At 39.0% G+C, this 27,194-nt stretch overlaps 1 protein-coding gene across 2 annotated transcripts in view; it reads right to left on the bottom strand.

Moving 5' to 3' along the window:
• The window catches only part of CNOT3 (CCR4-NOT transcription complex subunit 3), a 181,024-nt gene that overhangs the window by 79,722 nt on the left and 74,108 nt on the right, over positions 1-27,194 (bottom strand). For both annotated transcript variants that reach the window (XM_053690725.1, XM_053690726.1), the window contains exon 4: positions 2,205-2,264. In XM_053690725.1, coding sequence (XP_053546700.1) covers positions 2,205-2,264 — 60 coding nt within the window. The remainder of the gene's footprint in view (positions 1-2,204; positions 2,265-27,194) is intronic.

Raw genomic sequence — 27,194 nt, 5'->3', positions numbered from 1 at the left:
TAGGGGCCCTTCAGAACCAATATCATCAGCGTCCTCATGCTCTTCAGTATTTTCTAAAACAGAGCAGCCGCGCTTTCGCTGATAAGTGGGCATTTTGGCTAAAATGTTTTTGATAGAATTATCCATTACAGCCGTTAATTGTTGCATAGTAAGGAGTATTGGCGCGCTAGATGTACTAGGGGCCTCCTGTGTGGGCAAGACTGGTGTAGACTGGTGTAGACGAAGGAGGGGATGATGCAGTACCATGCTTACTCCCCTCACTTGAGGAATCATCTTGGGCATCATTTTCTCTAAATTTTGTGTCACATAAATCACATCTATTTAAATGAGAAGGAACCTTGGCTTCCCCACATTCAGAACACAGTCTATCTGGTAGTTCAGACATGTTAAACAGGCAAAAACTTGAAAACAAAGTACAAAAAACGTTTTAAAATAAACCGTTACTGTCACTTTAAATTTTAAACTGAACACACTTTATTACTGCAATTGCGAAAAAGTATGAAGGAATTGTTCAAAATACACCAAAATTTCACCACAGTGTCTTAAAGCCTTAAAAGTATTGCACACCAAATTTGGAAGCTTTAACCCTTAAAATAACGGAACCGGAGCCGTTTTTATATTTAACCCCTTTACAGTCCCTGGTATCTGCTTTGCTGAGACCCAACCAAGCCCAAAGGGGAATACGATACCAAATGACGCCTTCAGAAAGTCTTTTCTATGTATCAGAGCTCCTCACACATGCATCTGCATGTCATGCTTCTCAAAAACAAGTGCGCAATACAGGCGCGAAACTGAGACTCTGCCTATGATTAGGGAAAGCCCCTAGAGAATAAGGTGTCCAATACAGTGCCTGCCGGTTATTTTACAAAATTCCCAAGATTAAAATAATTCCTCAAGGCTATGGAGTATAAAATATGTTTATATATAAATCGATTTAGCCCAGAAAATGTCTACAGTCTTAAAAAGCCCTTGTGAAGCCCTTTTTTTCTTTCTGTAATAAAAATGGCTTACCGGATCCCATAGGGAAAATGACAGCTTCCAGCATTACATCGTCTTGTTAGAATGTGTCATACCTCAAGCAGCAAAAGTCTGCTCACTGTTCCCCCAACTGAAGTTAATTCCTCTCAACAGTCCTGTGTGGAACAGCCATCGATTTTAGTAACGGCTGCTAAAATCATTTTCCTCTTACAAACAGAAATCTTCATCTCTTTTCTGTTTCAGAGTAAATAGTACATACCAGCACTATTTTAAAATAACAAACTCTTGATTGAATAATAAAAACTACAGTTAAACACTAAAAAACTCTAAGCCATCTCCGTGGAGATGTTGCCTGTACAACGGCAAAGAGAATGACTGGGGAAGGCGGAGCCTAGGAGGGATCATGTGACCAGCTTTGCTGGGCTCTTTGCCATTTCCTGTTGGGGAGGAGAATATCCCACAAGTAAGGATGACGCCGTGGACCGGACACACCTATGTTGGAGAAAAGGTCTGCAATATACTTTCATTATTTTTTTTTTGTCCCCTTTTCCTGCAATTCCATTCTGAAATTGTGAGATTTTCAGTTCCAGTTAGAATTGGAAGTGCAGAACACTGTTATATTCCACACATCCATTGGCTGCACACTCTAGTGACCTATTTATAACTGTCCCTAATTAGCCACAGCAGAGAAAGTAACCTAAGTTACAACATGGCAGCTCCCATTGTTTTAGAGACACTAAAACTTTACACTTATTTTGTCAATATTTAAACAGCTAATTAAACTTTTAAAAATACATCTACATGTTATTCTCAGACTAATCTTTTCTTTGAATGTATTATTCTATCAAGCATTTATTTAGCGTTTAATGTCCCTTTAATAATTACCCTTGAAAACAGTATATTCATTTTTAGATCGAAAACAAATAATGTCATTCATACTCATTTTGATAAAGAATTTCTATTTTTTCTCTCTTTCTTATGGCAAAGCTTTTATGTCCATCAAACCTTAGCTGACAGCTATGAATTCTAAGATTATCAGATGAGGGAACCCCCCCAAAAAAACCCCCAAAAAACAAGCATTTGATTTGAGGGTTAAATTTAACATTTTCGTGCAAAAATAATTTAACCCATTAAACTTGTATTAAACATTAAAAAAAAAAAAAAACTTTAGCGCCTTAATGATATACAATTCACACACATGTTCCCTAGAAAAATGTTTTACCCACCTGACTAACTTCACTGTCTGTGGACCTGCCTCGGATTTTCTTATCATCTTCTGAATTTTCCTGTTAAATTCAAACTGATTTTAGTTTGCAATACACAACAGATCCAGCTTGTTCACATACATAATTATTGCGTTACTTTAGGTATATTAATGAAAAAAACAATGTAGATACATTTCATCTCCTAATAAAATTGTATGTATTCATATGTATGTTTGCATATAGTACATAAAAGGAGAAGAATACCGCTGTAAGGCCCAGAGCTTAGACTTGCTGGCAGTGTCAAATCTTCATTTAGTATATAGAATAGAGACAGATACTGACTCACATAAAGTCCATAGTCTTCAAAGGTGCAAGTAAAATGTAGCATTTATTCCAAGTAAAAATAATATAGATTCAATTACAGACCAGGACATATCAGTACTGTCAGATGTGATAACAGAGAGATAAATAACTCTAACCCTCCTCTTATATCATCTGACACGTTTCGCCGAGACTTTTTCAAAGGTGACATCAATTGACATCACTTTTGAAAAAGTCTTGGCGAAACGCGTCAGGTTACGCAAGAGGAGGGTCAGAGGTATTCTCTCTCTGTTATCACATCTGACAGTACTGTTATGTCCAGGTCTGTAATTGAATCTATATTTTTATTTGGAATAAATTCTACATTTTACTTGCATCTTTGAAGACTATGGACTTTATGTGAGTCAGTATCTGTCTCTATTCTATGCATGCATAAGTATCTCTATACTACATACTAAATGAAGATTTGACACTGCTAGCAAGTCTTAGCTCTGGGCCTTACAGCGGTATTCTTCTCCTTTAAAATCTCTAAATGTCTGCCTGTTTCTAAGCCACTACAGACCGCCTCTTATCACATGCTTTTTTATTTGCTTTTCACAAAACAGGAGATTGCTAGTTCATGTGGGCCATTTAAATAACATTGTACTCACACCCATGAAGTTACTTAAGAGTTAGCACAACACAGCACTAATTGACTAAAATGCAAGTCAATAGATAATAAAAAGTCATGTGATCAGGGGGCTGTCAGAAGAAGCTTAGATACAAGGTAATCACATAAGTAAAAAGTATATTAATATAACCGTGTTGGTTATGCAAAATTGGGGAATGGGTAATAAAAACAAAATTTATGCTTACTTGATAACTTTCTTTCCGGGCATGGAGAGTCCACAATTTAATTCCAATTACTAGTGGGATATTCAACTCCTGGCCAGCAGGAGGAGGCAAAGAGCACCCCAGAAGAGCTGTTAAGTGTCACTTCCCTTACCCATAATCCCCAGTTATTCAGCTAAAGGAAAATGGAAAAAGAAGAAAAAACAAAAAAGGTATAGAGGTGTCCGAGCCTTATAACAAAAAAAATTGCCGACTTAAATGTAAATAAGGGCGGGTCGTGGACTCTCCATGCCCGGAGAGAAAGAAATTTATCAAGTAAGCATACATTTAGTTTTCTTTCCTATGGCATGGAGAGTCCACGATTTCATTCCAATTACTAATGGGAACCAATACCCAAGCCAGAGGACACAGAATGAAAGGGAGGGAGAACAAGACAGGCGGACCTAAACAGAGGGCACCACCGCTTGAAGAACTTAAATCCCAAAGGAAACCTCGGTCCAGGCAAAAAAAATCTAAATTTGTAGAATTTGCATACTTTTTCCAATGAGAACCAAGTGGCTGCCTTGCAGATTAGTTCAACAGAAACCTCAGTTCCGAAGGCCCAGAAAGAAGAGACAGCCCTAGTGGAATGAGCCAAAATTTTCTCTGGAGGCTGATGACCAACTATCTCATAAGCCAACCGAACAACACTTCTCAACCAGAGAAAAAGAGTAGAAGAGGTCTTCTGACCCCTATGCTTACCAAAGCAAACAATGAACAGGGCAGATGTTTGTCAAGAACCCTAGATGCTGGAAAGCAAAATCTAGAGCAGGCACAACATTCAGATTATGCAACAGGCGTTCTTTCTAAGAAGAAGGATTAGAACAAAAAGGAAGAAACAACAATTTCCTGATTGATATAACGATACAATACTACCCTGGGAAGAAATCCCACCATAGGACAAAGAACCCCTCTATCCGCCTGAAAAGAAGGAAAGGGGGAACACACTGCAGAGCCGAACACACTGCAGAGCCGAAGACTCTGCGAAAAAAGGAAACAGCAAGGAAAAACAAAAAAAACTTTCCAAGATAATATCAACTGCATGCATAGTCCTACACTGAGCTGGCAACAGAAACTTTAAGAACAAGATTAAAGGGACATAATACTCATATGCTAAATCACTTGAAACTGATGCAGCATAACTGTAAAAAGCTGACAGGAAAATATCACCTGAGCATCTCTATGATCTGAAAAGGGAGGTAGGAGAAGAAATCTCTACGACCGATAACAGAGAACCTATGAAATAGATCCCCTAGAGGAAGACCATTGTATTCAAATAGGCAATACTCTCTTCACATCTCTCTGATATTCACTGCACTCAGAGGAAAACCGGGCTTCAGCCTGCTGCGAAGCGCATATCAACGTAGAATCTAGCCCAAACTTACTTCACCACCTCCATGGGAGGCAAAGTTTGTAAAACTGAATTGTGGGTGTGGCGAGGGGTGTATTTATAGGCATTTTGAGGATTGGGAAACTTTGCCCCTCCTGGTAGGAATGTATATCCCATACGTCACTAGCTCATGGACTCTTGCTAATTACATGAAAGAAAGGAAGATATTTACCTCACAATTTCCTCAGCTCAGCAGAGTAAGTTCTGTGTAAAAAGTTATACTTCACCTGCTCCCAGCTGCAGGTAAAAATAAAATGAAAAAATTAACAGCAGCCAATCAGCATCAGCAGTGCTGAGGTCATGAACTCTTACTGTGATCTCATGAGATTTGACTTAACTCTCATGAGATTTCATAGTAAGCTTCCTTTACCTGATTGGTGAAATAATATGAGAGTTCACGAGGCTCATCCTTTCAGCTGTCCCAGGACAGACACACTAAAATGCTGCTTAAAAATCCTTTACAATGGGAGGTGGCTACTGAGGAACTTTTGAGGTAAAATAGCTTTCTTTTTTACATAGAGATGTTCAGGTGATATTTTCTAGTCAGCTTTTTACAGCTATGCTGCATCACTTTCAAGTGTTTCAACATTTGGGTATTATGGCCCTTTAAGGCTGAAGGGGGAGCAACAGGATTAAATACAGGCCTGATTCTGACCAAGGCCAGCACAAAAGATTAAAACATCTGGCAGATCTGCCAGATGTTAGAGTAAAGAATAGACTGTGCAGAAACTGACCATACATAGTGCTGACTGATAAACCTATCTCCAGGCCATCCCAAAGAAAAGACAAATTTTGGGGTACTCAAAGAGAGACCCTTCGATTCACACCAATAAAAAGGTATTTACGCCATACCTTAAGGGAAATCTGCAAGAAACAGATTTATGAGCCAGAAGCAAGGTAACAATTCCCTCCTTAGAAAAACCACGCCTAGCAAGACTAGACATGCAATCTCCAAGCAATCAGCTTCATAGAATCCAGATCTGGGAGTAGGAAGAGGCCCTGAAGTAGAATGTTCTTTCTCAAAGCCAACTCTAAAGGAGGAAAAGATGACATCTTCCCCAGATCCGCAAATCTGATCCTGCGAGACCAGTCAGGAGCTATTAGAAACATTGACGCCCTCTCCTGCTTGACCCAATAAAAGGCTTGAGGAAGGAGAGCAAACAAGGGGGGGGGGGGAGGAATGCAATACAGAAGATCCAAGGCACCACAAAAGGACGATCAGAGTGGCTTGTGGATCTCTTAATCTTGAACCAAACCTTGAAAGCTTGGCGTTCAGGACTTACGCCATCAGATCTAATTCCGGAACCTCCCATCTGAGGATTATCATTGCAAATACTTACAGGTGGAAAAAAAAACACTCCCAGGGATGAAAAATCTGCCTGCTCAGAAAAACCACTGCCAAGATGACCACCCCTGGGATGTGGAAGGCAGAAAGAGGAAAATCGTGAGATTCAATTTACTGATGGAGAGTCACCTCCTTCATAGCTAACAAAAACTCTGAGTTCCTCCCTGGTGGTTGATGTATACCACCAAAAGAAGTTGTCAGATTGGAATCTAATAGACCGGACCAAACATAGTTGAAGTCAGGCTGTTAGAGCATTGGAAATTGCTCTCAACACTAGAATGTTTATGGGAAGAGAAGACTCCTCGAGTCCAAAGACCCCGAGTCTTCAAGGAAAACCAAAACTGCTTCCCAGCATGACAGGTAGACGCCAAAAAAAATTGCTGTCTTAAACTGTGATAATCACTCAGAATGGTTTCAGGAAGCAGGTACCCTGAGATAGAAGCTCCTGCAAAATCCATCAAGTTAAAAAGTCTCTAGCTAGGAGTCAAGCGCTATCCTCAGCGATAGATCCAAGAGGTTTCCATTCCATTGTCAGAGCATGCACAATTGTAGAGGTCTCAGATGGAAATGAGCAAAGGAAATAACATCCATGGAAACAACAATTAGACCAATACTTTCGACTTGGGTCGAAAAGGTCTCAGACAATCACTCCAAAGGAAGTGAGATCCTTAACACTATTTCTGGTTTGCAGAAAAACTTGACTTGAGAAATCATCCTCTGGGAGGATAAGACATGATCCTATCCTGTATCCCTAGAAAACTACTTCCTTTGACCAAGGATATAGCACATCGCAAATCCAAGCCTGCTGAATGAAGGAAACCTGCCCCCCACTTGATCCAAGACTGAATCAGGGGCGGACCTTTATGCTGAATACTCAGATTACTTGGATCGCATACCCTTATTCCAAGGCTGTTGAACATCTATGAAGGATTGGAAGAAGAGGATGAGAGCCAGTCGTGACAAAAGGAACAAAGATTAAAAAAAATAAAAAATCATCTTAGATCCCTAAAGTCCTATAATGACCCAGACTCTAAAAGGACATTTAGTCCCAGAAGTTGGAAAATGAACCAACAACCCTATAGATGCAAGACAAGCCATCATCAATAGGGAAAAATAAACAATTTCCATTCACCATAGGTGAACTGGACTCTGGTAGCAGTGGGATCCGAACCCATGCCTCCAAAGAGACTGGAGGCTAAATCCAACTCCTTAGACCGCTTGGTCACGCTACCTAAATCAAACCTATTAGAAGATTAAAGACAATAAAAGACATAGGCATTAGAAAATATATCAACTCAAATGGGTGAATTATTCTAATAAGAGTATTCCTATAAAAAAATTATATTTGAGATATGTTCATCACTCCTAAAGAAGCAAAAACGTAAATATGGTAGCCTGCAAGTCATGATTTAGGCGAGGCTATTTGTAATCCATCAGAAAAAAATCACTCACTGAGAGGAACACCTAGTCACAGCTGGAGTTGACCTCTCGACCATCAGCTCTGAAGGCAGCAAAGTTTACCACTTCGCAATCATGGAACAAGACATTTAACAAATATTGCCTTTCTTATGAAGAAACATAAAAGAAGCCCTGTTTTAAATCAGGGCAACAGAAATGTCACAGCCACTTTCACCCCAGAATGTAAGACACTGAATTCCAGTGAAAATTCTGGAAAGGTATCTCCATTCTTCTATAGGAGATATGACATGCCCCCATGAGGTCTGGAACTCTGGGCTCTCATGTAGTATCTCAGTGACTTTCCACTGAGCCTTCAGAGAGCTGTCATAAAATTAGGAGAACATAAAAATATGTACACAAATAAAAAAAACATTGTAAACATAAGGCTACTCAGATAACAAACCATATTAGCCCGCACACATATAAAAGGATAAGATATGAATTGTTCCTTTAAAAATCCATAAAAATATAAGAATATAAATAAATGTACTCCTCAGATGAGGGAAACATCTTATACATGATAATATAAAAATGAGCATGTATTTACAGAGGACTGCCACAGGATGGCAATAAATACTAAGGGAACACACTCAGCAATATAAAAATTTCTTGCAACAAAGGTGCCATAATGTATTCAAAATTACAACAGTCACAATTAACACTGCGTTTAGTAGGGTCAATTGAATACAAATCGTGTCCCTCTGTTTCCACCCGTGTAAATTAAACAATCGGTCCCCATTCAAATAGAGATGTCAGAGATATCTGAAGTCAGCGGATCCCTACAGTAAATAGAGGAGCCGCATGTACAGACAAACGTAAGGCAGGGGAAAACGCAGTCCTAACGGCTCTAACATTGAAACCCCCCATACAATCTCTATGTAAGAGATTCTAAATCTTACCGTCAACTGCTGATTGCATCAAATCATATTAGCCCGAAATAAACATAGCGGCGCTATAGAAACCACCCACAATGGTGGATATTTAGCTAAAGCAGGCTACAAACAACCACATGGAGATTTACTCTGTCCAACTAAACCCTAGCACGTGAAGCGGTCTCACTGCCGTGATCAGTAGTAGGAAGGTAGGTATAAAAGCTATTACAGAACATTTCTGGAGACTCAAGTAAAAAAACTTACAGCCTTTCTACGCAACACCTTAAGCGCAAAATGATACTAATAAATAAGCACATACTACCCATAAAAACACCATAAAGTCCGTCTCTTAGTAAACATTTCCGGCAATGGAGGGGGCAAATTCTCTGTCCCTGGTAAAAACTTAAATTATGAAAACAGGAGTGTGTATCAGGCTGTTTTTAAACGACAGATTTGACAACCTCTAAAGTTGCAAAGATCTCACAAATTTGCAACCAAAGTAAACTAGAAAAAGAGGGGGTAAGAGGTGGCGCCTACGGCTGACTGTCTTTAAAAGGAAATCAAAATGACCATACTAATACCAATAACATAGAGTTTAGTAAGGTAATACTTTTGTTGCAAAGTCACCAATAAACCAATGATATTTAATTAAAAACACAAACGAGAAAATAGATAAATAAAATAGAATACTTATTAAAAATATATGTATAGGTGTGCAAATGTTCAATTGCTGATAATAAAATGGTGGGAAGTAAAGCTCTATGTAAATGAAAGTTTATATGACAACGTGGAATAGCAAATACAAAGATTAAAAATATTAAGGTCCAAACAGGATGTTACAAATACTTGTTAGTAGCAATGTACAATTGTATTAGCTATCAAGTAGCGATGCTAATAGGTAAAAACAGATGTTCGTAGTATGAATACTATATGATAATCAAACAGATAAAAAAAAAATATATCATTAGACACATTGTGGCTCATAAAAAATAATTACAAAAAAAGATTAAAAAAAAGTTGAAAAAAATGATAGGACAGAAAAAGTTTTTTTGCCGTGAAAAAATGTATATAACCTTAAAAACATAATTTATGTAAGAACTTACCTGATAAATTCATTTCTTTCATATTAGCAAGAGTCCATGAGCTAGTGACGTATGGGATATACATTCCTACCAGGAGGGGCAAAGTTTCCCAAACCTTAAAATGCCTATAAATACACCCCTCACCACACCCACAATTCAGTTTAACGAATAGCCAAGAAGTGGGGTGATAAGAAAAAAGTGCGAAAGCATATAAAATAAGGAATTGGAATAATTGTGCTTTATACAAAAAAATCAAAACCACCACAAAAACATAATTTATGTAAGAACTTACCTGATAAATTCATTTCTTTCATATTAGCAAGAGTCCATGAGCTAGTGACGTATGGGATATACATTCCTACCAGGAGGGGCAAAGTTTCCCAAACCTTAAAATGCCTATAAATACACCCCTCACCACACCCACAATTCAGTTTAACGAATAGCCAAGAAGTGGGGTGATAAGAAAAAAGTGCGAAAGCATATAAAATAAGGAATTGGAATAATTGTGCTTTATACAAAAAAATCATAACCACCACAAAAAAGGGCGGGCCTCATGGACTCTTGCTAATATGAAAGAAATGAATTTATCAGGTAAGTTCTTACATAAATTATGTTTTCTTTCATGTAATTAGCAAGAGTCCATGAGCTAGTGACGTATGGGATAATGACTACCCAAGATGTGGATCTTTCCACACAAGAGTCACTAGAGAGGGAGGGATAAAATAAAGACAGCCAATTCCTGCTGAAAATAATCCACACCCAAAATAAAGTTTAATGAAAAACATAAGCAGAAGATTCAAACTGAAACCGCTGCCTGAAGTACTTTTCTACCAAAAACTGCTTCAGAAGAAGAAAATACAACAAAATGGTAGAATTTGGTAAAAGTATGCAAAGAGAACCAAGTTGCCACTTTGCAAATCTGATCAACCGAAGCTTCATTCCTAAACGCCCAGGAAGTAGAAACTGACCTAGTAGAATGAGCTGTAATCCTATGAGGCGGAGTCTTACCCGACTCAAAATAGGCAAGATGAAATAAAGATTTCAACCAAGATGCCAAAGAAATGGCAGAAGTTTTCTGGCCTTTCTAAAACCGGAAAAGATAACAAATAAACCAGAAGTCTTTCGGAAAGACTTAATAGCTTCAACATAATATTTCAAAGCTCCAATAACATCCAAAGAATGCAACGATTTCTCCTTAGAATTCTTAGGATTAGGACATAATGAAGGAACCACAATGTCTCTACTAATGTTGTTGGAATTCACAACTTAGGTAAAAATTCAAAAGAAGTTCGCAACACCGCCTTATCCTGATGAAAAATCAGAAAAGGAGACTCACAAGAAAGAGCAGATAATTCAGAAACTCTTCTGGCAGAAGAGATGGCCAAAAGGAACAAAACTTTCCAAGAAAGTAATTTAATATCCAATGAATGCATAGGTTCAAATGGAGGAGCTTGAAGAGCCCCCAGAACCAAATTCAAACTCCAAGGAGGAGAAATTGACTTAATGACAGGCTTTATACGAACCAAAGCTTGTACAAAACAATGAATATCAGGAAGAATAGCAATCTTTCTGTGAAAAAGAACAGAAAGAGCAGAGATTTGACCTTTCAAGGAACTTGCGGACAAACCCTTATCTAAACCATCCTGAAGAAATTGTAATATTCTCGGTATTCTAAAAGAATGCCAAGAAAAATGATGAGAAAGACACCAAGAAATATAAGTCTTCCAGACTCTATAATATATCTCTCTGGATACAGATTTACGAGCCTGTAACAAAGTATTAATCACAGAGTCAGAGAAACCTCTTTGACCAAGAATCAAGCGTTCAATCTCCATACCTTTAAATTTAAGGATTTCAGATCCTGATGGAAAAAAGGACCTTGAGACAAAAGGTCTGGTCTTAACGGAAGAGTCCACGGTTGGCAAGAGGCCATCCGGACAAGATCCTCATACCAAAACCTGTGAGGCCATGCCGGAGCTACCAGCAGAACAAACGAGCATTCCTTCAGAATCTTGGAGATTACTCTTGGAAGAAGAACTAGAGGCGGAAAGATATAGGCAGGATGATACTTCCAAGGAAGTGAAAATGCATCCACTGCCTCCGCCTGGGGATCCCGGGATCTGGACAGATACCTGGGAAGTTTCTTGTTTAGATGAGAAGCCATCAGATCTATTTCTGGAAGTTCCCACATTTGAACAATCTGAAGAAATACCTCTGGGTGAAGAGACCATTCGCCCGGATGCAACGTTTGGCGACTGAGATAATCCGCTTTCCAATTGTCCATACCTGGGATATAAACCGCAGAGATTAGACAGGAGCTGGATTCCGCCCAAACCAAAATTCGAGATACTTCTTTCATAGCCAGAGGACTGTGAGTCCCTCCTTGATGATTGATGTATGCCACAGTTGTGACATTGTCTTATCTGAAAACAAATGAACAACTCTCTCTTCGGAAGAGGCCAAGACTGAAGAGCTCTGAAAATTGCACGGAGTTCCAAAATATTGATCGGAAATCTCACCTCCTGAGATTCCCAAACCCCTTGTGCCGTCAGATACCCCCACACAGCTCCCCAACCTGTAAAACTAGCATCTGTTGAGATTATAGTCCAGGTCGGAAGAACAAAGAAGCCCCCTGAACTAAACGATGGTGATCTGTCCACCATGTCAGAGAGTGTCATAAAATCGGTTTAAAGATATTAATTGAGATATCTTTGAGTAATCCCTGCACCATTGGTTCAGCATACAGAGCTGAAGAGGTCGCATGTGAAAACGAGCAAAGGAGATCGCATCTGATGCGGCAGTCCTAAGACCCAACATTTCCATGCATAAGGCTACCAAAGGGAATGATTGTGACTGAAGGTTTTGACAAGCTGATATCAATGTTAAACTTCTCTTGTCTGACAAGGACAGAGTCATAGACACTGAATTTATCTAGAAACCTAAAAAGGTTACCCTTGTCTGAGGAATCAATGAACTGATTGGTAAATTGATCCTCCAACCATGAACTTGAAGAAACAACACAAGTCGATTCGTATGAGATTCTACGAAAATGAGAAGACTGAGCAAGTACCAAGATATCGTCCAAATAAGGAAATACCAAAACCCTATTCTCTGATTACAGAAAGAAGGGCACCGAGAACCTTTGAAAAAAATTCTTGGAACTGAGGCTAGGCCAAACGGTAGAGCCACAAAACTGGTAATGCTTGTCTAAAAAGAGAATCTCAGACACTAAAAGTAATCTGGATGAATCGGAATATGCAGATACACATCCTGTAAATCTATTGTAGACATATAATGCCCTTGCTAAACAAAAGGCAGGATAGTCCTACAGTAACCATCTTGAATGTTGGTATCCTAACATAACGATTCAATAATGATAGATCCAGAACTGGTCTGAAGGAATTGACCTTCTTTGGTACAATGAAGAGATAAAATAAAACCCCAGCCCCTGTTCCAGAACTGGAACTGGCATAAATACTCCAGCCAACTCTAGATCTGAAACACATTTCAGAAATGCTGAGCCTTGCTGTGTTAACTGGGACACGGGAAAGAAAAGAATCTCTTAGCAGGAGGCCTTAACTTGAAGCCAATTCTGTACCTTTCTGAAACAATGTTTCTGAAACCAGAGATTAAGAACGGAATTGATCCAAATTTCTTTGAAGAAAACGTAATCTGCCCCATACCAGCTGAGCTGGAATAAGGGCCGCACCTTCATAGGTACTTAGGAGCTGGCTATAGGTTTCTATAAAGCTCGGATATATTCCAAACTGGAAATAGTTTCCAAACTGATACCGCTCCTGAGGATGAAGGATCAGGCTTTTGTTCCTTGTTGTGAGGAAAGGAACGAAATGATTATTTACCCTGGAAAGAAAGGGAAAGCAAAGTTGACTTAGAAGACATGTCAGCATTCCAAGTTTAATCCATAAAGCTTTTCTAGCTAAAATAGCTAGAGACATATACCTGACATCAACTCTAATGATATCAAAAGATGGTATCACCAATAAAAATATTAGCATGTTATAGAATAATAATAATGCTATAAAATTATGATCTGTTACTTGTTGCGCTAAAGCTTCTAACCAAAAAGTTGAAGCTGCAGCAACATCCGCTAAAAATATAGCAGGTCTAAGAAGATTACCTGAACATAAGTAAGCTTTTCTTAGAAAGGATTCAATTTTCCTATCTAAAGGATCCTTAAATTAAGTACTATCTGCCATAGGAATAGTAGTACATTAGCAGGAGTAGAGACAGCCCCATAACCTTAGGGATTTTTGTCCCAAAAAACTCTAATCTGTCAGATGGCACAGGATATAATTTGCTTAAACGTCTAGAAGGAGTAAATAAATTACCCAAATTATTCCATTCCCTGGAAATTACTTCAGAAATAGCATCAGGGAGATAAAACACTTCTGGAATAACTACCTTATTTAAACGTTTACATTTAGTATCAAGAGGACCAGAATCCTCTATTTCTAATGCAAATAACACTTCTTTAAGTAAAGAACGAATAAATTCCATCTTGAACAAATACAAAGATTTATCAGCATCAAAATGATGATGTTCATTTAAAAATTCATCTGAAAAAAAGAGAAGTTTTAAAAGACTTTTATGTATACTAGAAGGAGAAATAACAGACATAGCCTTCTTAATGGATTTAAAATAAATAAAATCTCTTATGTTATCAGGAACACTCTGAAAATTAGATGTTGACGGAACAGCAACAGGTAATGTAACAGTACTAAAGGAAATTTTATCTGCATTAATAAGTTTGACATGACATGCAATACAAATAACAGCTGGAGAAACAGATACCAAAAGTTTATAGCAGACTTAGCTTGGTAGCTCCAGCACTGTGCAGTGATTTTCCTGTAGTAACTTCTGACTCAGTTGCAACGTGGAACATCTTGCAATATGTAAAAGAAAAAAACATATAAAGCAAAATTGATCAAATTCCTTAAATGACAGTTTCAGGAATGGGAAAAAAATGCCAGTGAACAAGCTTCTAGCAACCAGAAGCAATAAATAATGAGACTTAAATAATGTGGAGACAAAAATGACGCCCATATTTTTTAGCGCCAAAAAAGACGCCCACATTATTTGGCGCCTAAATGCTTTTGGCGCCAAAAATGACGCCACATCCGGAACGCCGACATCTTTGGCGCAAAATAACGTCAAAGAATGACGCAACTTCCGGCGACACGTATGACGCCGGAAACGGAAATAGAATTTTTGCGCCAAAAAAGTCCGCGCCAAGAATGACGCAATAAAATGAAGCATTTTCAGCCCCCGCGAGCCTAACAGCCCACAGGGAAAAAGTCAAATTTTAAGGTAAAATATGTTAAATTAAAATGCATTATCCCAAATATGAAACTGACTGTCTGAAAATAAGGAAAGTTGAACATTCTGAGTCAAGGCAAATAAATGTTTGAATACATATATTTAGAACTTTATAAACAAAGTGCCCAACCATAGCTAGGAGTGTCACAGAAAATAAGACTTACTTACCCCAGGACACTCATCTACATATAGCAGATAGCCAAACCAGTACTGAAACGAGAATCAGCAGAGGTAATGGTATATATAAGAGTATATCGTCGATCTGAAAAGGGAGGTAAGAGATGAATCTCTACGACCGATAACAGAGAACCTATGAAATAGACCCCTTAGAAGGAGATCACTGCATTCAAATAGGCAATACTCTCCTCACATCCCTCTGACATTCACTGCACGCTGAGAGGAAAACCGGGCTCCAACTTGCTGCGGAGCGCATATCAACGTAGAATCTAGCACAAACTTACTTCACCACCTCCATCGGAGGTAAAGTTTGTAAAACTGAATTGTGGGTGTGGTGAGGGGTGTATTTATAGGCATTTTAAGGTTTGGGAAACTTTGCCCCTCCTGGTAGGAATGTATATCCCATACGTCACTAGCTCATGGACTCTTGCTAATTACATGAAAGAAAAAGGGCGGGCCTCATGGACTCTTGCTAACATGAAAGAAATGAATTTATCAGGTAAGTTCTTACATAAATTATGTTTTCTTTCATGTAATTAGCAAGAGTCCATGAGCTAGTGACGTATGGGATAATGATTACCCAAGATGTGGATCTTTCCACACAAGAGTCACTAGAGAGGGAGGGATAAAATAAAGACAGCCAGTTCCTGCTGAAAATAATCCACACCCAGAATAAAATTTTTAATGAAAAAGCATAAGCAGAAGATTCAAACTGAAACCACTGCCTGAAGTACGTTTCTACCAAAAACTGCTTCAGAAGAAGAAAACACATCAAAATGGTAGAAGTTAGTAAAAGTATGCAAAGAGGACCAAGTTGCTGTTTTGCAAATCTGATCAACCGAAGCTTCATTCTTAAACGCCCAGGAAGTAGAAACTAACCTAGTAGAATGAGCTGTAATCCTTTGAGGCGGAGTGTTACCCGACTCAACATAGGCATGATGAAATAAAGATTTCAACCAAGATGCCAAAGAAATGGCAGAAGCTTTCTGGTCTTTTCTAGAACCGGAAAAGATGACAAATAGACTAGAAGTCTTTCGGAAAGACTTAATAGCTTCAACATAATATTACAAAGCTCTAACAGCATCCAAAGAATGCAATGATTTCTCCTTAGAATTCTTAGGATTAGGACATAATGAAGGAACCACAATTTCTCTACTAATGTTGTTAGAATTCACAACCTTAGGTAAAAAATTCAAAAGAAGTTCGCAGCACCGCCTTATCCTGATGCAAAATCAGAAAAGGAGACTCACAAAAAAGAGTAGATAATTCAGAGACTCTTCTGGCAGAAGAGATGGCCAAAAGAAACAAAACTTTCCAAGAAAGTAATATAATGACCAAAGAATGCATGGGTTCAAAAGGAGGAGCTTGAAGAGCCCCCAGAACCAAATTCAAACTCCAAGGAGGAGAAATTGACTTAATGACAGGTTTTATACGAACCAAAGCTTGTACAAAACAATGAATATCAGGAAGATTAGCAATCCTTCTGTGAAAAAGAACAGAAAGAGCAGAGATTTGTCTTTCAAGAAACTTGCGGACAAACCTTTATCTAAACCATCCTGAAGAAATATAAGTCTTCCAGACTCTATAATATATCTCTCTAGATACAGATTTACGAGCCTGTCACATAGTATCAATCACAGAGTCAGAGAAACCTCTTTGACCAAGAATCAAGCGTTCAAACTCCACACCTTAAAATTAAGGTTTTGAGATCCTGATGGAAAAAAGAACATTGAGACAGAAAGACTGGTCTTAACGGAAGAGTCCACAGCTGGCAAGAGGCCATCCGGACAAGATCCGCATACCAAAACCTGTGAGGCCATGCTGGAGCTACCAGCAGGACAAACGAGCATTCCTTTAGAATATTGGAGAATACCCTTGGAAGAAGAACTAGAGGTGGAAAGATATAGGCAGGATGACACTTGTAAGGAAGAGATAATGCATCCACTGCCTCCGCCCGAGGATCCCTGGATCCGGACAGATACCAGGGAAGTTTCTTGTTTACATGAGAAGCCATCAGATCTATTTCTGGGAGTTCCCACATTTGAACAATCTGAGGAAATACCTCTGGGTGAAGACCATTCGCCCAGGTGCAACGTTTGGCGACTGAGATAATCCGCTTTCCAATTGTCCATACCTGGGATATGAACCGCAGAGATTAGACAGGAGCTGGATTCCGCCCAAACCAAAATTCGAGATACTTCTTTCATAGCCAGAGGACTGTGAGTCCCTCCTTGATGATTGATGTATGCCACAGTTGTGACATTGTCTATCTGAAAACAAATGAACAACTCTTTCTTCAGAAGAGGCCAAGACTGAAGAGCTCTGAAATTGCACGGAGTTCCAAAATATTGATCGGAAATCTCACCTCCTGAGATTCCCAAACCCCTTGTGCCGTCAGATACCCCCACACAGCTCCCCAACCTGTAAGACTTGCATCTGTTGAGATTATAGTCCAGGTCGGAAAAACAAAAAAGCCCCCTGAACTAAACGATGGTGATCTGTCCACCATGTCAGAGAGTGTCGTATAATCGGTTTAAAGATATTAAGTGAGATATCTTTGAGTAATCCCTGCACCATTGGTTCAGCATACAGAGCTGAAGAGGTCGCATGTGAAAACGAGCAAAGGAGATCGCATCTGATGCGGCAGTCCTAAGACCTAAAATTTCCATGCATAAGGCTACCAAAGGGAATGATTGTGACTGAAGGTTTTGACAAGCTGAAATCAATGTTAAACTTCTCTTGTCTGACAAGGACAGAGTCATAGACACTGAATCTATTCTAGAAACCTAAAAAGGTTACCCTTGTCTGAGGAATCAATGAACTGATTGGTAAATTGATCCTCCAACCATGAACTTGAAGAAACAACACAAGTCGATTCGTATGAGATTCTTCGAAAATGAGAAGACTGAGCAAGTACCCAGATATCGTCCAATAAGGAAATACCAAAACCCTGTTCTCTGATTACAGAAAAAAGGGCACCGAGAACCTTTGAAAAAAATTCTTGGAACTGAGGCTAGGCCAAACGGTAGAGCCACAAAACTGGTAATGCTTGTCTAAAAAGAGAATCTCAGACACTAAAAGTGATCTGGATGAATCGGAATATGCAGATACACATCCTGTAAATCTATTGTAGACATATAATGCCCTTGCTAAACAAAAGGCAGGACAGTTCTACAGAAACTGAATGTTGGTATCCTTACATAACGATTCAATATTGATAGATCCGGAACTGGTCTGAAGGAATTGACCTTCTTTGGTACAATGAAGAGATAAAATAAAACCCCAGCCCCTGTTCCAGAACTGGAACTGGCATTATTACTCCAGCCAACTCTAGATCTGAAACACATTTCAGAAATGCTGAGCCTTTGCTGTGTTAACTGGGACACGGGAAAGAAAAAAATCTCTTAGCAGGAGGCCTTAACTGAAGCCAATGCTGTACCTTTCTGAAACAATGTTCTGAAACCAGAAATTGAGAACGGAATTGATCAAAATTTCTTTGAAGAAAACGTAATCTGCCCCATACCAGCTGAGCTGGAATAAGATCCGTACCTTCATGGGTACTTAGGAGCTGGCTATAGGTTTTCTATAAGGCTTGGATATATTCCAAACTGGAAATAGTTTCCAAACTGATACCGCTTCTGAGGATGAAGGATCAGGCTTTTGTTCCTTATTGTGAGGAAAGGAACGAAAATGATTATTAGACCTAAATTTACCTTAGATTTTTTTTATCCTTTGGTAAAAAAGTTCCCTTCCTTCCAGAAACAGTTGAAATAATAATTTATTACCCTGGAAAGAAAAGGAAAGCAAAGTTGACTTAGAAGACATATCAGCATTCCAAGTTTAATCCATAAAGCTTTTCTAGCTAAAATAGCTAGAGACATATACCTGACATCAACTCTAATGATATCAAAAGATGGTATCACCAATAAAATTATTAGCATGTTATAGAATAATAATAATGCTATAAAATTATGATCTGTTACTTGCTGCGCTAAAGCTTCTAACCAAAAAGTTGAAGCTGCAGCAACATCCGCTAAAAATATAGCAGGTCTAAGAAGATTACCTGAACATAAGTAAGCTTTTCTTAGAAAGGATTCAATTTTCCTATCTAAAGGATCCTTAAATGAATTACTATCTGCCGTAGGAATAGTAGCACATTTAGCAGGAGTAGAGACAGCCCCATAACCTTTAGGGATTTTGTCCCAAAAAAACTCTAATCTGTCAGATGGCACAGGATATAATTGCTTAAACGTTTAGAAGGAGTAAAAGAATTACCCAAATTATTCCATTCCCTGGAAATTACTTCAGAAATAGCATCAGGGAGATTAAACACTTCTGGAATAACTACAGGAGATTTAAAAACCTTATTTAAACGTTTAGATTTAGTATCAAGAGGACCAGAATCCTCTATTTCTAATGCAATTAATACTTCTTTAAATAAAGAACGAATAAATTCCATCTTGAACAAATACAAAGATTTATCAGCATCAACCTCTGAGACTGAAACCTCTGAACCAGAAGAACCATTATCAGTATCAGAATGATGATGTTCATTTAAAAATTCATCTGAAAAAAGAGAAGTTTTAAAAGACTTTTATGTAAACTAGAAAAAGAAATAACAGACATAGCCTTCTTAATGGATTTAAAAAATTAAATCTCTTATGTTTATCAGGAACACTCTGAAAATTAGATGTTGACGGAACAGCAACAGGTAATGTAACAGTACTAAAGGAAATTTTATCTGCATTAATAAGTTTGTCATGACATGCAATACAAACAACAGCTGGAGAAACAGATACCAAAAATTATAGCAGATACACTTAGCTTGGTAGCTCCAGCACTAGACAGCGATTTTCCTGTAGTATCTTCTGACTCAGATGCAACGTGAGACATCTTGCAATATGTAAGAGAAAAAACAACATATAAAGCAAAATTGATCAAATTCCTTAAATGACAGTTTCAGGAATGGGAAAAAAATGCCAAAGAACAAGCTTCTAGCAACCAGAAGCAATGAAAAAATAAGACTTAAATAATGTGGAGACAAAAGCGACGCCCTTATTTTTTAGCGCCAAATAAGACGCCCACATTATTTGGCGCCTAAATGCTTTTGGCGCCAAAAATGACGCCACATCCGGAACGCCGACATTTTTGGCGCAAAATAACGTCAAAAAATGACGCAACTTCCGGCGACACGTATGACGCCGGAAACGGAAAATAATTTTTGCGCCAAAAAAGTCCGCGCCAAGAATGACGCAATAAAATGAAGCATTTTCAGCCCCCGCGAGCCTAACAGCCCACAGGAAAAAAAAGAGTCAAATTTTTGAAGGTAAGAAAAAATGATTAATTCAAATGCATTATCCCAAATATGAAACTGACTGTCTGAAAAATAAGGAAAGTTGAACATTCTGAGTCAAGGCAAATAAATGTTTGAATACATATATTTAGAACTTTACAAATAAAGTGCCCAACCATAGCTTAGAGTGTCACAGAAAATAAGATTTACTTACCCCAGGACACTCATCTACATGTTTGTAGAAAGCCAAACCAGTACTGAAACGAGAATCAGCAGAGGTAATGGTATATATAAGAGTATATCGTCGATCTGAAAAGGGAGGTAAGAGATGAATCTCTACGACCGATAACAGAGAACCTATGAAATAGACCCGTAGAAGGAGATCACTGCATTCAAATAGGCAATACTCTCCTCACATCCCTCTGACATTCACTGCACGCTGAGAGGAAAACCGGGCTCCAACTTGCTGCGGAGCGCATATCAACGTAGAATCTAGCACAAACTTACTTCACCACCTCCATCGGAGGCAAAGTTTGTAAAACTGAATTGTGGGTGTGGTGAGGGGTGTATTTATAGGCATTTTAAGGTTTGGGAAACTTTGCCCCTCCTGGTAGGAATGTATATCCCATACGTCACTAGCTCATGAACTCTTGCTAATTACATGAAAGAAATATCAAAATATCTCTAAAATCCCATGTTGGTCCTTATATCCTTAAGTAGCATATATTATTTTTTAAAAAAATGCATTTGATAGATGGAATAAGGACTTTCAGTTCAATGTCAATAATAATATGCACTGTGCATGCAAATCCTCAATAGTATTTATGCAGCAGGAGCGTGATTATTTTAAAACAAGGTAAGTTGATACCTTAAGGCAATGTTACAAAGTGATCGTCTCCGTGATAATCAGCTGGTGTTTCTCAGGTAATACTAGCTTGATTAAATAAAGCGGTTTTAGCCCTATTTTGAGCTTATTTTTAATGAATTCCAGAAGGTCTCTTTCTACAGGGTACTATAGGACAGATCTTTCCCCTTTGTATATATTACTGTACTTGTAAACGTAAGGAAGATTAAAATCCAGAATAACCTGGACAAAGGGAAGAGACCACCCCTTGCAGGAGCCCAACACTCCCAAGAGCTAGGGCCTTAAAAAGGACACTAGAGCCAACAGGCGTCCAAGCAACAGTAACATAACTGTGCAGGAAGAGTGGCTAATCCCCCTAAGGGAAACGGGGCGCTGCTCACTGTCAAACTAGCAACCCTCAGATTTCTACAGTACAGAGTAGCCACAGGGCATTAGTAGGCTGAGCTAGTTGTCCAACTAGACACAAGCTCCAGACACAAGGGGAACAAGTGAGGACAAGTCACCCGAACAGAGCAACATTAACCCTCCACATCACCTCAGATTTGAAGTCAGAGGACAGTAAAACATGGAGTTTGAATGCCACCTGGATGGCAATATCTGAACCATATGAGTGGAAAACCCCTATTACCTCTTCTATCCCAAGAAAGAGGCAGAGAATTCCCACACCGGGAAATTAACCCCTAACCGGAGCCCAAAAGGACCTCACTGTCTAATGTACCGAAAAAGGAACGACCAACTCCCGAAGGGAATCCAAGTCCCCCGAAGGTGACCATCCACAAGGAGAAACGGACAATCCAAGAAGTTTCAATGAAGAAGAGAACCACTAAAGGAACAAGTCCAAGAAAACATAATTTATGTAAGAACTTACCTGATAAATTCATTTATTTCATATTGGCAAGAGTCTATGAGCTAGTGACGTATGGGATATACAATCCTACCAGGAGGGGCAAAGTTTCCCAAACCTCAAAATGCCTATAAATACACACCCTCACCACACCCACAATTCAGTTTAACGAATAGCCAAGTAGTGGGGTGATAAAGCATACAAAAAGAGGAACTGGAAATAAAATTGTGCTTTTTATACAAAAATCATAACCACCATAAAAAAGGTGGGTCTCGTGGACTCTTGCCAATATGAAAGAAATGAATTTATCAGGTAAGTTCTTACATAAATTATGTTTTCTTTCATGTAATTAGCAAGAGTCCATGAGCTAGTGACGTATGGAATAGAAATACCGAAGATGTGGAAGTCCACAGAAGAGTCACTAAAAAGGGAGGGATCAAATAAAAAAACAGCTATTTCCGCAGAAAAAAATTAAATCCCCAAACAATAAGTCTTATAAATTTCACATAAATTTCAAGAAAAAAAACAAATCATAAGCAGAAAACCAAACAGACAGCTTCCTGAATAACTTTTCTACCAAAGACTTCTTCAGAAGAAGCAAATACATCGAAATGGTAAAATTTAGTAAATGTATTCAAAGAAGACCACGTTGCTGCTTTGCAAATCTGATCAACCGAAGCTTCATTCTTAAAAGCCCAAGAAGTGGCGACTGATCTAGTAGAATGAGCTATAATTCTCTGAGGCGGAGACTGTCCCTCCTCTAAATAAGCCTTGTGAATCAAAAGCTTTAACCAAGATGCCAAAGAAATGGCAGAGGCTTTCTGACCTTTCCTAGGACGAGAAAAAAACAACAGACTAGAAGTCTTCCTGAAATCTTTAGCAGCTTTGACATATTTCTTAGGATACCGGCTTATTCCCACTACAGCTCGAGATTGATTGCAGATTCTTCACATCTTCATCTGTGGAGGGTGAGTGAACATACCGCTAGTTTCTAAAGCTTGTATCTTTTCAGCGCATTGGTATTGCTGGTTTTCAACTTTATATATAGACTCACACATTGCCGGCTACGGGTTTAATACGCAGTGCGGACCCCTGCATTATGGCTTCTATGAACTTTTGTGGGTTATAATTTATTCCAGCTACGACAGTACCTTTAGCATTATACTTATTTTGCTAAATTCATACAGACACCTCACTTTCAAGACTGGTTCGCCAGTCTATTTGTTTATTGATTTCCCCTCATTTGGTGTCTTGTTATGAATAACAACTGGATAAAGGAGAAGATTTGTTAAAAGGACATTTCATTTTGGTATATTCCTCCCATGGACTTTAATTGTATTTGTTAGCTCTTGCGCTTACACAGAATAAGCTTTCATCATTACTATAGAGTGTGCATGCAGTTCCTTCAATTGTGTTTGACAAATACAACATGGAAAATACATATTCATTTAAGGACATAGATGAAGATAATCTGGACTGTCTAAACCTGGAAGATGTCTTTAATTGTGATTCTCCCAATATAAAATTGGGAGATTTATTTCAGGACTATGAATACCTAAAACTAAAAGAACAAAAATTAAAATGGGATAAATGGATTTTATCAAAGTATTTGGCATTAAAGATGATACCTAGAGGCCTTAGGCTAAATAAATTTCCCACATATGATGTTAAGGATGAATCGTTTATAGCTAGATGGAACCAAGCCCTTTCTGATTGTTCTCTTACATTGATATCTCTATTAATTGAATATAAGGATACATTGTTGTGTGATGTTAAAAATAAGATTACTAATATTGAGAATAAAATGTCAAGATTTTCTAATTGTGATATTTATACCAAATTTGAACAGATTTTTAAAAACACCATAGAAGAGTCCAAAAAATTGGTTATACAGACAAAACACACAAAATTCATTAGGGATCAAAAAGATTATTCCCTGGGTATAGTGTATGTTTGGAGACGTAAACAGAGAAGCAAATCTTGGTTCAACCAAGAAGAGGGTGATAATCAAACACCCAAAAATAAGAGTAATAAAAATAGAAACAAGAGAAGGCGTTATAATAGACGCAATAATCAATCAGGAAATGAGGGAAACTCGAATCCTACAGAAAGTGCCAAAAAGGTCACTTTTTCGGACTCTGAGAATGAATGTAGTGATGAGGATAGATTTGCATCAAGTTTTGAATATGTTTCAGGAGATGATGTGAATTCTAGTAACGAAAGAGATGAGATCCCAGACATACCAGTAGCAACATGTGCACCAACCACCACACAAAAAGGTATTCTTAAGGGACATTCAGATCAAGGGACTAGACCTAAAACTAATGGCACCATATGCAATCAAATCCAAACACATAAATCCACCCCTCAGGTTTTTCGCGAGGACCCCAAACAATTTCAGGGAGGGGGAAACAGGGAAGATATAAACACAACAAAGACAAAGAAAGGACAGACAGAACAGAAGAGATACACTTTGAGAGGGAAAAATGCCAAAGTGAAGAAATACCAATAAATATGGTTATCAATATTTCCAATTACACATTATCTGACTTAGAAATTAGAGTACTTAATCTAGGCCTTGGTTTTGTTCCATCAAGAAAAACATAATTTATGCTTACCTGATAAATTCCTTTCTTCTGTAGTGTGATCAGTCCACGGGTCATCATTACTTCTGGGATATTACTCCTCCCCAACAGGAAGTGCAAGAGGATTCACCCAGCAGAGCTGCATATAGCTCCTCCCCTCTACGTCACTCCCAGTCATTCGACCAAGGACCAACGAGAAAGGAAAAGCCAAGGGTGAAGTGGTGACTGGAGTATAAATTAAAAAATATTTACCTGCCTTAAAAACAGGGCGGGCCGTGGACTGATCACACAACAGAAGAAAGGAATTTATCAGGTAAGCATAAATTATGTTTTCTTCTGTTAAGTGTGATCAGTCCACGGGTCATCATTACTTCTGGGATACCAATACCAAAGCAAAAGTACACTGATGACGGGAGGGATAGGCAGGCTCTTTATACAGAAGGAACCACTGCCTGAAGAACCTTTCTCCCAAAAATAGCCTCCGATGAAGCAAAAGTGTCAAATTTGTAAAATTTGGAAAAAGTATGAAGCGAAGACCAAGTTGCAGCCTTGCAAATCTGTTCAACAGAGGCCTCATTCTTGAAGGCCCAAGTGGAAGCCACAGCTCTAGTAGAATGAGCTGTAATTCTTTCAGGAGGCTGCTGTCCAGCAGTCTCATAAGCTAAACGAATTATGCTACGAAGCCAAAAAGAAAGAGAGGTAGCGGAAGCTTTTTGACCTCTCCTCTGCCCAGAGTAAATGACAAACAGAGAAGACGTTTGTCGAAATTCCTTAGTTGCCTGTAAGTAAAATTTTAGAGCACGGACTACATCCAGGTTGTGCAGTAGACGTTCCTTCTTTGAAGAAGGATTTGGGCATAAAGAAGGAACAACAATCTCTTGATTGATATTCCTGTTAGTAACTACCTTAGGTAAGAACCCAGGTTTAGTACGCAGGACTACCTTATCCGAATGAAAAATCAAATAAGGAGAATCACAATGTAAGGCTGATAATTCAGAAACTCTTCGAGCCGAGGAAATAGCCATTAAAAATAGAACTTTCCAAGATAACAACTTTATATCAATGGAATGAAGGGGTTCAAACGGAACGCCCTGTAAAACATTAAGAACAAGGTTTAAACTCCATGGTGGAGCAACAGTTTTAAACACAGGCTTAATTCTGGCCAAAGCCTGACAAAAAGCCTGGACGTCAGGAACTTCTGACAGACGTTTGTGTAACAGAATGGACAGAGCTGAGATCTGTCCCTTTAATGAACTAGCAGATAAACCCTTTTCTAAACCTTCTTGTAGAAAAGACAATATCCTAGGAATCCTAACCTTACTCCAAGAGTAACCTTTGGATTCACACCAATATAGGTATTTACGCCATATCTTATGGTAAATCTTTCTGGTAACAGGTTTCCTAGCCTGTATTAAGGTATCAATAACTGACTCAGAAAATCCACGTCTTGATAAAATCAAGCGTTCAATTTCCAAGCAGTCAGCTTCAGAGAAGTTAGACTTTGATGTTTGAAGGGACCCTGTATCAGAAGGTCCTGTTTCAGAGGTAGAGACCAAGGTGGACAGGATGACATGTCCACCAGGTCTGCATACCAAGTCCTGCGTGGCCACGCAGGTGCTATTAGAATCACTGATGCTCTCTCTTGTTTGATTCTGGCAATCAATCGAGGAAGCAACGGGAAGGGTGGAAACACGTAAGCCATCCTGAAGTCCCAAGGTGCTGTCAGAGCATCTATCAGGACTGCTCCTGGATCCCTGGATCTGGACCCGTAACGAGGAAGCTTGGCGTTCTGTCGAGACGCCATGAGATCTATCTCTGGTTTGCCCCAACGTCGAAGTATTTGGGCAAAGACCTCCGGATGAAGTTCCCACTCCCCCGGATGAAAAGTCTGACGACTTAAGAAATCCGCCTCCCAGTTCTCCACTCCCGGGATGTGGATTGCTGACAGGTGGCAAGAGTGAGACTCTGCCCAGCAAATTATCTTTGATACTTCCATCATAGCTAGGGAGCTTCTTGTCCCTCCCTGATGGTTGATGTAAGCTACAGTCGTGATGTTGTCCGACTGAAACCTGATGAACCCCCGAGTTGTCAACTGGGGCCAAGCCAGGAGGGCATTGAGAACTGCTCTCAATTCCAGAACGTTTATTGGCAGGAGACTCTCCTCCTGACTCCATTGTCCCTGAGCCTTCAGAGAATTCCAGACGGCACCCCAACCTAGAAGGCTGGCGTCTGTTGTTACAATTGTCCAGTCTGGTCTGCTGAATGGCATCCCCCTGGACAGATGTGGCCGAGAAAGCCACCATAGAAGAGAATTTCTGGTCTCTTGATCCAGATTCAGAGAAGGGGATAAGTCTGAGTAATCCCCATTCCACTGACTTAGCATGCACAGTTGCAGTGGTCTGAGGTGTAAGCGTGCAAAGGGTACTATGTCCATTGCCGCTACCATTAAGCCGATTACCTCCATGCATTGAGCCACTGACGGGTGTTGAATGGAATGAAGGGTGCGGCAAGCACTTTGAAGTCTTGTTAGCCTGTCCTCTGTCAGGTAAATCTTCATTTCTACAGAATCTAT

The sequence above is a fragment of the Bombina bombina genome, chromosome 8 (genome assembly GCF_027579735.1).
Source record: "Bombina bombina isolate aBomBom1 chromosome 8, aBomBom1.pri, whole genome shotgun sequence".
Lineage (NCBI taxonomy): Eukaryota > Metazoa > Chordata > Amphibia > Anura > Bombinatoridae > Bombina > Bombina bombina.
Note: the sequence above shows the minus strand (reverse complement) of the source record. Positions and strands in the feature narration are given on the sequence as shown.